The sequence below is a fragment of the Paroedura picta genome, chromosome 11, assembly GCF_049243985.1.
Source record: "Paroedura picta isolate Pp20150507F chromosome 11, Ppicta_v3.0, whole genome shotgun sequence".
Classification (NCBI taxonomy): Eukaryota; Metazoa; Chordata; class Lepidosauria; order Squamata; family Gekkonidae; genus Paroedura; species Paroedura picta.
Window position 1 is genome coordinate 10,995,736 of NC_135379.1, and position 13,324 is coordinate 11,009,059.

The 13,324-nt window shown below is 45.5% G+C and overlaps 1 protein-coding gene across 8 annotated transcripts in view; it reads right to left on the reverse strand.

Moving 5' to 3' along the window:
* CREM (cAMP responsive element modulator) overlaps positions 1–13,324 on the reverse strand; it is a 35,637-nt gene that overhangs the window by 1,800 nt on the left and 20,513 nt on the right. For 4 of the 8 annotated variants that reach the window (XM_077302797.1, XM_077302798.1, XM_077302796.1 and 1 more), the window contains one exon: positions 2,080–2,236. In XM_077302797.1, coding sequence (XP_077158912.1) covers positions 2,080–2,236 — 157 coding nt within the window. Of the gene's footprint in view, positions 1–2,079; positions 2,237–3,090; positions 7,028–8,770; positions 8,971–9,710; positions 10,124–13,324 lie in introns of those variants that run through there. The other 4 variants (XM_077302802.1, XM_077302803.1, XM_077302801.1 and 1 more) reach the window with 4 other exon arrangements.

Sequence of the window (13,324 nt, forward strand, 5' to 3'; positions counted from 1 at the left end):
AAGCAAATAGCCCGCCACAAATCATGTTAGTCTTTCAGGTGCAACTGGATTCTTGCTCTTTTCTACTGCAACAGAATAGCACAGCCGCTCACCTTGCCTAAATCAGGGTTGAAGCATCTTAGCCCAGGCCCGAAAAAACGTTATAGAATGAAATATCAGCAAAGGTAAGTGGTGTGCTTCCTTCTCTTCTGTCTGAAGCCGTTTTCAGCTTTTACACACAGAAAGGTTCAGACAGCAAATTATCTAAGCCTTCAAATACACCCTTTGAAATGGCATGGAATTGTTATCGGTTATATACTCGGGACCATGAATGTTTGTTTTAAAGTTAATAATGACTTTATGCAAAGCTTCAGGGGTTCAAGACTGTCAAAATAAGAGACCGCAGTGTGTCCTTTTTTGCATGCCCAGGGAAATGCCGATCGCCACTTTGGGATCAAAAGGCGAATTTCTTCCAGGCCAGGCTGATGAGGGGCTCTGGTGTGTGTGTGTGTGTGTTTTTTAGGGGAGGGGCATAATCTAGACATGGAATTGAGATCACTGTGGTGGGCAGGTAGTTGTGAATTTCCTGCATTCTGCAGGGGGTTGGACTAGATGACCCTGGAGGTCCCTTCCAACTCTATGATCCTAAGGATTCATACAATAAACCTGTAGGTCAAGGGTAGTCAACCTGTGGTCCTCCAGATGTCCATGGACTACAATTCCCACAAGCTCTTGCCAGCGTTTGCTGGCAGGGGCTCATGGGAATTGTAGTCCATGGACATCTGGAGGACCACAGGTTGACTACCCCTGGTTTAGATGTTCTCCTTTATTTATTTATATAAATCTAGAAAAAAGTTGGGGGAGGGACTGGTGCATGTTGTGTTACATAAAACTGACAGTGGACATTAGAATTGATGCTGAAGAGAGAAGAAAATATGGATTGGGTTAAGAGACACAGACACTTTTGACAAGCCACTTAAAACAACAAGGCATGAGAAAAAGCAATGAGCAGCACCAAGATTAGTTGCAACCGACAGGACTTTTCCTTGCAAAGCACATGTTAGCAGCGCCTATTAACGCAAGCAGGAGGCATGCAGGGACCACAGAGAGCACACAGGAAGTGGCAAAATAAAGGTTAGTATGTTCTGCACACCAGCCAGCGACAACCAGAAGGCGGAAGACAACGCTCAAGCCGCACAAAGGCCCATTCACAAATCTAGCCTAAAAAACACAGTCAACAGCAAAATGCACCAATTTACTTCATGTGGCCTGCGGTTGGAATATTAACAAAGCCAACGTGTGTGAGACTGAAACAAAAGGCTTTTGCCTTCCTCCACCAAAACAGAAGCTTCATTAAAGGCATCAAACATGAATAAAATGTCCATCTAAAACATGAGTAATAACAGAACATATAATTTTATGCGCATGTTGTACGCCTCTATTGTACATGTCCTTTTATGCTGAGCATAACATTCCATACAGTTGCAGATGTTTCAAAGAGGACAATCACTTTACACTGCTGTCCAACAACCATTTCTAGGGGGAAATCCTGACATAATGCCAAGAATTCCTATTGCCAATGGCCACGTTGATAAGTGTCTTCAGGAAACAGAAAACAAAGCTGACAATACCAGTTACCCTGGATTATCTTTCATGATCTGCAGGACGGCATAGGCTTCCGAGGCTTTCGGAAGGCCTAAGCTTCCTTTACGTTGATCAGGATGGCACCCTTGCCTCTTGTACGTTTATCTGCCATTTTTAGCCAAAGATGAGGCAGAAAAGGAAAACGGGCAGCAATATCAAGCATTCTGGGATGAGCTTTTGGGCCACAGTTGCTCTAAAGACCAGAGAGATACAGGAACACATGACATTAATTGGGGTGATAATTAACCACCAACCATCAGCCGTGCGCCCTCCACATTACAGCTACAAGAAAAGGGATGTGGGCGGGTGGGGAGGACTTACAGACAAGAACCCAACCCCACTGCTTCCCTCTGCAGAAGTCTTTTTCAGCAACAGCGGTGGCTTCTCCCTAATCTTTTCCTGCCACCTGACCCCGAAAGTAAACACCAACCCTTCCCTTTGTTAAAACAACAGTACCTATTTTTCATAAGTCGTAGCTCTCTTTTCCGTGTTGCTTCTTCTGCTAGCTGCTGGGGGCTGTGCAACGTTCCTGGGGAGGCTGCCATGACAACCCCCTGAGGTAAGGCAGTGGTCGGGGTCCGGATCTGGTAAGTTGGCATGTCACCAGTGGCAGCTGTGGTTTGGAAAAGGAGACAAGAGTGAGTACAAGAAAGGACGCAGATCACAGCCAAACCCAAGAACCGATTGGTCCATTGAGGGAAATCTGGGCTGGAGTGTGTGTTTGTGTGTGTGTGTGTGTGTGTGTGTGTGTGTGTGTGTATGGGGGGGCGGATAACTGTGCTTCCCACAGTTCCCCCTTTGGAGGCCTCAGAGAAGGAAGTTTTCTCTCACCCCAGTCTTCCTCTTCCTCCTTTCGGATTGCTCTGGCTCTTCCTTCTCACTCTTGGGCAGAGAAACATGGGAGGGCAAGTGAACCGTGGTCATCCTCCTCAGCCTCTGGCTATGGGAGTATGAACTCCCAGCAGCATTGATAGCCCCCCCCCTCTGCCCCTCCCAGGGCCAGGTTTCATGAGAGTCCTGGAGCTTGTGAGAATGGCCTATCTGTGGCAACTGACTCAGTGATGTTTGGCCTTGCCTCAGCTTGCCCACTGGTTTCTGGGGACCCCTGCATTAGCTCCTGATGCAGCTTTGGGCCATGGTCCCATGGAGACGCATTGGGAGGCTTGAACTTTGTTGGATGACATCACCCAATGAGGTGTGGTCCACCATGCTGGACTTGAGAAATCTACTTGTCCCATCTAGATCACGTGTCGCAGAGTGAGGGGACAAGTAGATTTCTCAAGTCCAGCATGGATTCCCCTTTAGAGAAACTCTGCCCCCTGGGAATTCACTTCTCAGTACACAAAATGTACTTTGCACCAAGGGAAGAGGCAATGAGGAAGAGATGACTAAAAGCTAGGGCTATCATCCTAATTGAGAAATCAGAGTTGACTGGTCATGATTTTTTGCATATTTGTATATATTTACATGAGTCTCTTGTGGCGCAGGGTGGTAAGGCAGCCGACATGCTGCCTGAAGCTTTGCCCATGAGGCTGGGAGTTCGATCCCAGCAGCCGGCTGAAGGTCGACTCAGCCTTCCATCCTCCCGAGGTCGGTAAAATGAGTACCCAGCTCGCTGGGGGGTAAACGGTTATGACTGGGGAAGGGAATGGCAAACCACCCCGTCTTGAATCTGCCAAGAAAATGCTAGAGGGCACATCCAAGGGTCAGACATGACTCAGTGCTTGCACAGGGGATACCTTTACCTTTATATATTTACATATGAATTACAATAGTTCCGGTGGAACGTATTACTCATGTTTTAAAGGATGGATATAAAATATGAATTTTAAAAGTCTACTGCTCAATTAACTGGAGGTAATCTACTAAGGCTTTTCATTGGCTAATCTAATAGATGACATACCTAAAAAGCAGCTCTGATAAAAATTTAAGGGAAACAATCCCTTTGTCACCATCTGCCAACTAGCATAGGTAAGGAAAGGTCTAAAACTTTTCTCTGGGCTTCTGCAGATGCCTTTCTTTTCAGCATCAACGAGATTTGGAACCCATTCCATTTATCAACAGCCAATCTTCTTAAGCTTCAGAGATAATCAACCACACCTATCACTACAAAACCCTAAAATTCTCTTTACACCAGCTGGCAATGCTCTGCACAGACATGCAAGGGCCTTAGTGACCGGCTGGGGTACATTTGCTCCTGCTCTGTCTGGCTCTACAGAAGAGCTTGATGTCTAACTCTAGGTAACCATCTAACTCTAGATAACCATCTAACTCTAAATGACCCTACTATTCTCTGGGAATGGTGCAGGCATCTTTGACAGATGTTAAGTTCTTTGTATTTCATTGTCATGAGTCTGGTAAGGAAGAAGCACTTTCTTATGTACCCAGCCACCCTTCACTTGACAAAACTGGACTGCACCAACATCCTGCCACTAAAGGTACTGTTCATCTGGGTTTCCATTTTCTTATCCCACATTCAAATCACAAGACCTACAGGGCTTACTATCTGGCCCAGGACTGAGGCAAAAAAAAGAATTTCCTAGCATTTCCTGCAGAAAGGGCTTTCAGAAAGCTGAAAACAAGTCAGAAGAATCACAATCTTTGGACCAGATCGAGGGTCTGTCCAGCAAAGCACCCTGTTTCCAACAAAGCTCAGCCAGGAGCTTCCAGGACACATGGAAGCGGCATGAAGGCGACAGCTCTCCCCTGTTGCTTGCCCCTACGTTGCCATTCTGCAAGGTTCATTTAAGCAGAGTTAAGGAAAAGGTGGGCCCAGTTAGCTGAATGCCCAGCCATTTCCTGCGGCTTGAAGAAATACGACTGTCCCTGCCAGAAGTGTGAAATTAACTGGTTCAGAAACATTAACATTTCCAAGAGGGTCTCTGGATTTAGAAGTTCTCGCTGCGAGAAGCCCCTTGGGAGAGATGCCCCTCAGCGGAACTGTTTTTAAAGACCACCAGGTCAAGGACGGCTTTGCATACTTCTGGCTTGTGATGACCGGCAGCTTCATCAAAAGAATTTGGCTCAGCTTTGTTGTCAGAGGTCATCACTTCATAAGGCCCACTGAAGCACAGGACCTGGCTGTCTTAAGTGCCCTGGGTGGCTGATTTGGGGTGGGGTGGGCCACTGTCCTCGGCCTCTGCTGGCCCTGCCCACATTTTATTTATTTACTAGGGGCCAAGCCTCTTGCATTCAGGAATACAATGGACGCTAGATTGGGGCCAGGCCCAATCATTGGCTGTTTTGGGAGGGGGCGGGGCAACATGACTAGATATGGTCATATCTCCCAATAAATGTTTAACAAATTAAAAAATATATATATTAAAAATTAATTAACTCCCACCCCTTTGGGAACCCTTCCAGGGCCATCATAAAACCCTGCTTGGCAAAGCCTGTTCTAAGGTTTCTGACCAACATTTTGAATGCCCTGGAAACCCTACCGATGATTGCAGTTGTATGAGTAAGGTCAACAACGAGTGAACTCTCACAAAAGCAAGGATTTCAACAGGAAAGGCTTGTTGGGCATAAGTGGCTTGCCTTCTGTTTTTAAAGAGGGTGCCAGAGAGACATCAACAAAAAAGAAATCATTAATTGCTTTTCTCTGCAATAAATCACTTGGATGAATGCTGACCGAGCTTTAAACGAACCACCAAGAGCCTCTGTCTCTGTCCCTGGCTGCCCGGCAGTTCAATTCTAGGCTCATTCTGCACATGTAGGATAATGCACTGTGCAGAACACAGGAAAATCCTGTGCAGAACACAGGAAAATCTACTTCGAAAGTGCACTGAAATTGAATTAACTATTAGGTGCAGAATACTCCCTAGACAGAGTTATGTCCTCCTAAGTTCACTGAAGCAGACTTAGAAGGGTGCACGTCTGCACAGGGTTGCACTGTGACTGCCCTTTCATGAGGATGGAAAGCTACAGCTGCAAGTTAGACGCCCTAAGAAACCTACATTATAAGAATGTGCCATAATTGTGGCACATATTCCCCATCAAACATTATGAGAGAGTGGGGAACCACCCTGTGACCTGTTGCATCTCCTGAGAAGACTGCACAGAAACTTTTCCAGTGCTGGCAGAGCTCCTCCCAGATGGGGATAGAAGCTGTATTTCTTCAAACCCACTACATTGTGGTTTGGCAATGACTGGGAAGTTTTTATTAACAGACTCTTCAGCAGTCATTGGTAGTGGGGATTTGGTTTAGCAGAAGTAATGTGTCTCCACAACAGTAAGGAAGCCCTGGGATTTGACCAAACGTGCTGTACTTAGCAGAGGGTTGGCGCTGGTTAAGACAAACAGTAACAAAAAAGCATTCAAGAGTCTTCCCACATTACTTATGAGGCTGGATGGCAACATTGTGGGACAGATATTCACTCATGGTGGCCTGCCTGGAGGCTGTCAATTCTGTTTTCTTAGTTCCAGAGCAAAATTAACCTTTCTAATCAATTTTTTTGGAGCCTCTTGTGGAGCAGAGTGGTAAGGCAGCAGACATGCAGTCTGAAAGCTCTGCCCATGAGGCTGGGAGTTCAATCCCAGCAGCTGGCTCAAGGTTGACTCGGCCTCCCATCCTTCCGAGGTCGGTAAAAAGAGTACCCAGCTTGCCGGGGGGTAAACGGTAATGACTGGGGAAGGCACTGGCAAACCACCCCGTATTGAGTCTGCCATGAAAACGCTAGAGGGCGTCACCCCAAAGGTCAGACATGACCCAGTGCTTGCACAGGGGACACCTTTACCTTTAATCAATTTTTTATGCTCAACCCAGGGCCAAATTCCTCAAAGAAATCTTACGGGGTTCTAACCTTCCCTCCGTTGCTGAAAAAACAATCTATCTTTTATCTGACCAGGTTGATAATGTAACATATAAAAACGTTCTATTTGCCTTAGCTTTAAAGAAAATACGGGCCAACGTTACAACCGCTAAGGCAGCCTCTCAACACTCTTGCACTTTGTAGTCATGTATGGCAGGGGTAGTCAACCTGCGGTCCTCCAGAAGTTCATGGACTACAATTCTCACGGGAATTGTAGTCCATGAACATCTGGAGGACCACAGGTTGACTATCCCTGATGTATGGTGTTTCAGTTTTTTGGTCTTAAATTTTATATTTTTTACACAGGTCCTTTTATTCTATTTTACTGTTTGTAAATTTGTATTTTATATTTTGTAAGGGCCTATGGCTATATACAAATAAATGTATCTATCTATCTACAATCAATTTTTTAAATCAATCCTGATAGGTCAAACTATATATCAGGCAAGGTGTGCTTAGATCACTAGGAAACAGGCTGTGCAAGGCATGTTCTGCAGAAGGACTAAAATTAATCCCCTGCAATTGTTAAAGGTTAAATCTAGACTATTCATTTTTCCCTAAGACCACAGAGTGCCACAAAAATGTTTTGTCTGTTAAGATCAGGGGTAGTCAAACTGCGGCCCTCCAGATGTCCATGGACTACAATTCCCAGGAGCCCCTACCAGCGAATGCTGGCAGGGGCTTCTGGGAATTGTAGTCCATGGACATCTGGAGGGCCGCAGTTTGACTACCCCTGATTAGGATGGAAAAACCACTGGATGTTCCCCTGGGCACCCGTGCCCAAAGAACGCTGTAAGGATGATGGACTGCTGAACGGTAGAATTTCTTCAGCCAGACCTCCCCACTGCTAAACATACCAAGCAGCCAAATCCAAGTGAATACCAAAAGGGTTGACCTTGGCAGCCGGGTAAATCATTCTGTTATTTGTGCCAGCTGCTGAGATACTTCCAAAAAAAAACCCACTGCCAGATACTGTGCGTTAAACCTAGCTATCGTAAAATTAGACGCCTTGGCCGATGCTAACAACAAACAAACAAACGCAGTCATCCAAGACAAGGTTCAGCTTGTTATTCACTTCTAGCTAAGCCTTGGGGAGGGAAGCCAACAATGGGGAGGGGTCTGTTGTCTTAGTGCCAGGCTTGGGAGCCACCAGGGAGTGTCTGGCTGGCCACTGTGGGAACCAGGATGCTGGAAATAAGGGATCGTTCATATGATCCAGTAAGGCTGTTTTTAAAGTTCTGAACATGTCATTCGTTTGGCTTTTAATTCTCTCTGTGATGCTTGAGAATCTAAAGTGTAACATCACCGTCAGCTAAGGATTGTCAGCTTCCAGGTTGGTCCTGGAGATCTCCCAGAATTACCACTAATTTCCAGACAATGATCAGTTCCCCTGGAAAAATGGTTGCTTTGTAAGGTAGAGCCTAAGGGTACTATATCCTGCTGAGGTCCCTCCCCAAACCCTGCCCTCCAGGATAGATTCAAAGGAGTAGCCATGTTGGTCTGAAGTAGCACAATCAAATCAGAGACCAGTAGCACCTTTAAGACCAACAAAGATTTATTCAAGGCGTGAGCTTTCAAGTACAAGCGTTCTTCGTCAGACTACTACTTCGTCAAGCTACTGGACCCTGATTTTATTGTCCTGCCCTCCAGGTATTTCTCAACTTCTCAACAATTGTCAATCCTGCTATCAATGGGGAATATCTGTAACAAATGCAAACGAGGGGGGAATGTTATACATAAAGGAAGGCAGGAAAGTCTGGTCCGTTTTTGGTCTTTGAGGGGGGCTCAGTCAAACTGCAACCTGGTGAAGTTTTGCGCCATGTTATTTTTCTGCACCTCCAGCCCAAAGTTGCTGCACAGTCCACTCACAAATACAATATTTGCCAATGGTGTCGTAAACTGACTATTGCAGATCCTCTGAATAAAAGGGCTTGAGCAGCAGGCCAAGAAGGCAGAGGGTGGACTCAAGTAAACAAACGAAATTCCAGAAACTCCTTGCATTACACAACCTTAGCCAAGTTTGCTTTTAGATTAAGCAGATTCTACAACGGCAGTTTAGCGAGGGAATGGATATCAATTTCATGAAGCATCGAAACGATAATAGATCAAATAATAGCAGGTAACAACAACCCAAATAGATATCTCAACTCAGCAGAAAATGAACCTTCCGTAAGTGACGGTCACTCTCAACACAGAGTCCTTACAAATGATAACATTCTAGCAGAATGAAGAACCAGACATGGGACTACAAAATAGAAAGAGCAGCTTCGTCACCGATTCCCCTACACAAACGCACACACACGCACACAGACACACACAGAGATTAGAAACTTTACTTGAGTCTGCTAAACCGCTCCTAGCTCCCATGTTCCCATGAGGCAGTGATCTTTCGGTATGGCTTCAGAGAAAAGACTGACATTTGGATCAAAACAAACAAATTACGCAAATCGGAGCTGCTCCTCTAGAAAGGCAGCACAGGCGACTGAGGAGCACTAGATGCAGCGCCAGCAGCACTGGCTAGAGCAGAAAGGAACTGACTAAATCACAGCATGACTCGTGGCTGACGTCAATGTGTATTTTGTTTGTGGAGTTTAACTTTTCCAGCGCCGTTAACTGAAACACGATTCCAGGAAATCTGAGTGACGTCAGCCCTTTTTTCACTCAATTAGCAGCGGAGCAGACCCGTTTTCAAGTACCGGAGGAAATAAAGGAATTAAAAAAAAAAAAATCACGCCAGAGTGAGAATGTTCAGTGCACCATGCGCTGCTCGGTTTTATTTCTGCCCTTTAGGTCTGTGGGCTACGAATGTTCCTGCTACGGGATTGATTACACAGCTCCACGGAGCCTGCCTCACAACTCTCTCCGACTGCTCAAAGTCAAAGGAGAAAACATTTGGGATAATTCCAGCCTAAGAAAGCATAAAGCTCCTCCACCACCATGAATACAGGCTGGTGGTTTTCATTTCTAAAGAAAAAGGTTGTTTCGATGATTTGCTAAGGAAGGGGAAAGCAGAAAAGTGAAACCAGCCTGTTCCCCTTAAAATGCTGCAACAGCCAGGGGAATAAGAAAACACAGTGCACTTTAAAACAAAAATTAAAAGTATATTTGGCAAGGAAATGCTGCATTTATCAACAATGCTGGCTGGTTTAGCAAAAGACCCCATGTGGGCATGCACACTGTTTGACTGGTTAAACCCCACTGCAATCAACGAGATTCAAACAAGCTAACTGCAGCCTGGATTCCCCTCTTTTAAAACAAGCTTACAAAAGCACCTACCGGTTTCATCCCCGGTGACAGCCATGGCCAGCTTCTGCTCAGAGTCTTCTTTGCCACCGGCTGAACATGGAATGGTCCAAACAAGCAGGCATGTGCAGGGTTCCAAGCTCCTGCACTGACATCATAATGACCTCACTAGCCTACCCCGTCATTAATGTGCTTTCTCACTGGAACAGCTCATTGAAACAGCAGCCCAGGGAAAACCACAACCAACAAACAATTGCTTCATTAAAAAATCTCTCTCTCTCTCTCTCTCCTCGCCCCACTGTCTCAGGCAGCACAAAAGTACACACAAAACTCAGGGAAACTGGCTGCAAACCAGACATGGCTGCTGGAAGCAAGGACTGGATGTTGATGCTTTTGAAAGCCATGTATGCTCTTGGAAACATAAATGAGATCCCGCATCCATAAAAATGCAGGGAGAGGCACGCCAGAACTCTTCGGTACTAAGCTAGGTGTCCTGTTCCAAAGTGCTTTAGTGCGTGATATATTCAAGTCACTCAGCCTACTAAAGCATGCTTTCCTTTTTCCCAGCAGATCTTTCTCATCAACGCTCCCCCTTGAAACATGCATGAAACCAAGTGGCAAAACTTGCAGATCTCTGAAAAGTATTAATGTCGTTTACCAGAACTTCTCATCATTTCCCCTCCAGTTTTTCTCCTGGACAAGGAGGACTGTTTCTTGGATTATCTCACACTACTTTATCTACCCTACAACTAGGGTGGTTAACCTCCATACCAGGGGTAGTCAAACTGCGGCCCTCCAGATGTCCATGGACTACAATTCCCATGAGCTACAATGGGAATTGTAGTCCATGGACATCTGGAGGGCCGCAGTTTGACTACCTCTGCTCCAGACAGCAGCTGGAGATCTCCCACTACTACAACTGATCTCCAGATCGTTGAGATTCTTCGAAACCACCAGTTCTTTTGTTATACACCAACTCCAACAAGAAATACCAAACAGCAAACAACAGAACCCCTTGAACTTATATGCAATTCAGGCAGCCCGCCAAGTAATCTGATTGGCCCTTAATGGATCCCAACAATTGGTCCATTTGCAGAGTCTCAATATTGCCAGGGATTGGCTGCTTTACAATCCTTCATTTGCTTGTTACTTCAACCCAGCATCAACACCCGCATGCATAAGACAGACGACAGAGATGAATTCATCTGGAGAAAATGACTGCTTTGGAAGATGGACTCTATGCCGTTGTACTCCATTAAGGTCCCTCCCTTCCCTAAATCCCATCCTCCTCAGGCTCCACCCCCAAAACCGCCAGGTATTTCCCAACTTGGAGATGGCAACTCTACCTATACAGCCCCATAGATACATCATGATTGTCTCGGTACCATCCCCAGTCACACGGCTGGGAGTACATTTGCAGGAATAAACAGCTGTAAAATTGTGCAATTTGAGGACCGTTATTTTAAAAAAGCAATTTATTCAGTTCCTTTACGGAATTAACTTGGCCCTTTCCTCTCAACAATTGTCATAGGGGAGACCAATAAAGAACAGAAGGAGGCATATTAAGCTTCTGTACCCACCAACCATTCTGATGACCCCAGTTTTCTCCACCACCATCGCAGGGACTGACCCACACACTTTCTGCTAGAGGAGGGATTCCTACCCACTGGGTGGTTGACCATTAGCAATGGAGTGTTAAATGATGCAGGAGGACTCAGCTAGTATTTTAAGGCTGTTTCTCCTGAGCGCTTTGAGCCAAACACAACAAACAGCTTTCAGGTAGAAAGCAACTACCCCCTTGGGCAAATACTGGATACAGCAGCATACATCCAAACCAGAATGATTAGTGCAGAGTGCTTTAGAAGTAGAGTTGGACAGGAGCCATACATAAGAGGGTCATCAAGACCTGAGTCCGCACTCCTAACCACTACACCAAACTGGCTCTCTCTCTTGGGACAGGCTTTCTCAACCAGGGTTTCATGAAACTCTGGGGCTTCTTGATGGTCCTGGAAAGGTTTCCTGAGTGGGTGGGAGTTAATTAATATTTATATATTTTAAAAATGTAAGTATCAGGTGATATGACCATATATGGTCATGTTGACCCCCCAAAAATGTCCAGCGATGCGTCCTGGAAGGGGTGGGAAGGGGAGGGACTGGGAGGACGTGTACACAACTATGCTTCCTAACCATATTCACCCACTTCTGGGTTTCTCATAGCCTGAAGAATGTTTCAGGGGTTTCTCAATGATAAAAAAGTTGAGCAAGTCTGGCTTAGGAGAACATAGTGCCCCTCCTTAGTAGAACAAACTATGTGTTCTGAAATAGGGAGACACTGTGCTTTCCCACCTTCATCAACCAACAATGTGTAGATGTGTGAGTGTGTGTGTGTGGGTAGCAGGCCAACACAGAACATTGTAATATACAAGGTAAGCAATACTAGATGTTAGGAATGAAGGAGAACGAGATTGCTAATTTCAGTGGCAGACTCATGTTTACTGCCACATTTTGTTTGCCCTTCAGCTGGGGACCCACACCACAAGATACTCGTCACAAAAAGAGGCAGTTAAGAAGCCTACATAGGCAAACGAAAATGTGGGAATTCTCTCCGCTTTATTGCCATTTTTAGAGGCCGGTTTTTCTGAACATACGAGTTTGTTCAAATTCCTTGCACAAAACGAGCTGTCAGCTCTCTCAATCATTTTAATGGGTCGTTTTGTTTGCTGTTTTGTTCATACGCATGCCAACAAAAAGAGATCCTAGTATTTCAGACTGGATTATCACTGCCTAGAGCAGCCTTTTTTGACTTCTTTTACGGTTGAAAAAAACCTGAAATATTCCTCAGGCTTCCAGAATCCCCAGAAGTGTACGCTTGTTCAGAATATGGTTTGGAAGCATAGCTGTGTATGCACACACCTGGGGTTCTTCCCCTTCCCAACTCCTCCAGGCCCATCATTGGTTATTTCGGGATTTTGGGGGGGGGGGGAGGTGGATATGACCATATCACTCAGTAAACATTTCAGGGGTTTTTCAACCGTAAAAGAAGTCGAGATGGCTGTTTTTTTTCCCCCAGCAGTGGTCGCTGTGAATGTTTCAGTAACTTCAATCTAGGCCAGGCTTTCCCAACCAGGGTTTCATGAAACCCTGGGGTTTCTTGACAGCCCTGGAAGGGTTTCCTGAATGGGTGGGAGTGAATTAATTTTAATACATTTATACAAATTTGTTAAACGTTTAACACATTTTTAAAGAATGTACTTAAAAAACCAACTACTACTGCCTAAACTAATAGAAGTCCCTTCATTTTTCTTGTGGTATTGCCTACAACAGGGGTAGTCAACCTGGGGCCCTCCAGATGCTCATGGACTACAATTCCCATGAGCTCCTGCCAGCGAATGCTGGCAGGGGCTCATGGGAACTGTAGTCCAAGGACATCTGGAGGACCACAGGTTGACTACTCCTGGACTACAAGATTCCCTGGAAAATTGGCATCACCACTTCTTCTGGAAGAGAAACACTGACCAACTGGTCAAAATCTCATTAGCTAAGCTCAGTCACAACAAAACAATGTACAACCAATTTACAGTGCGGCAAAGACCACTGCCATCTAATCAGAAACCCTTCCTTGCCATTGCAATGCTAAGCAAGAGTTA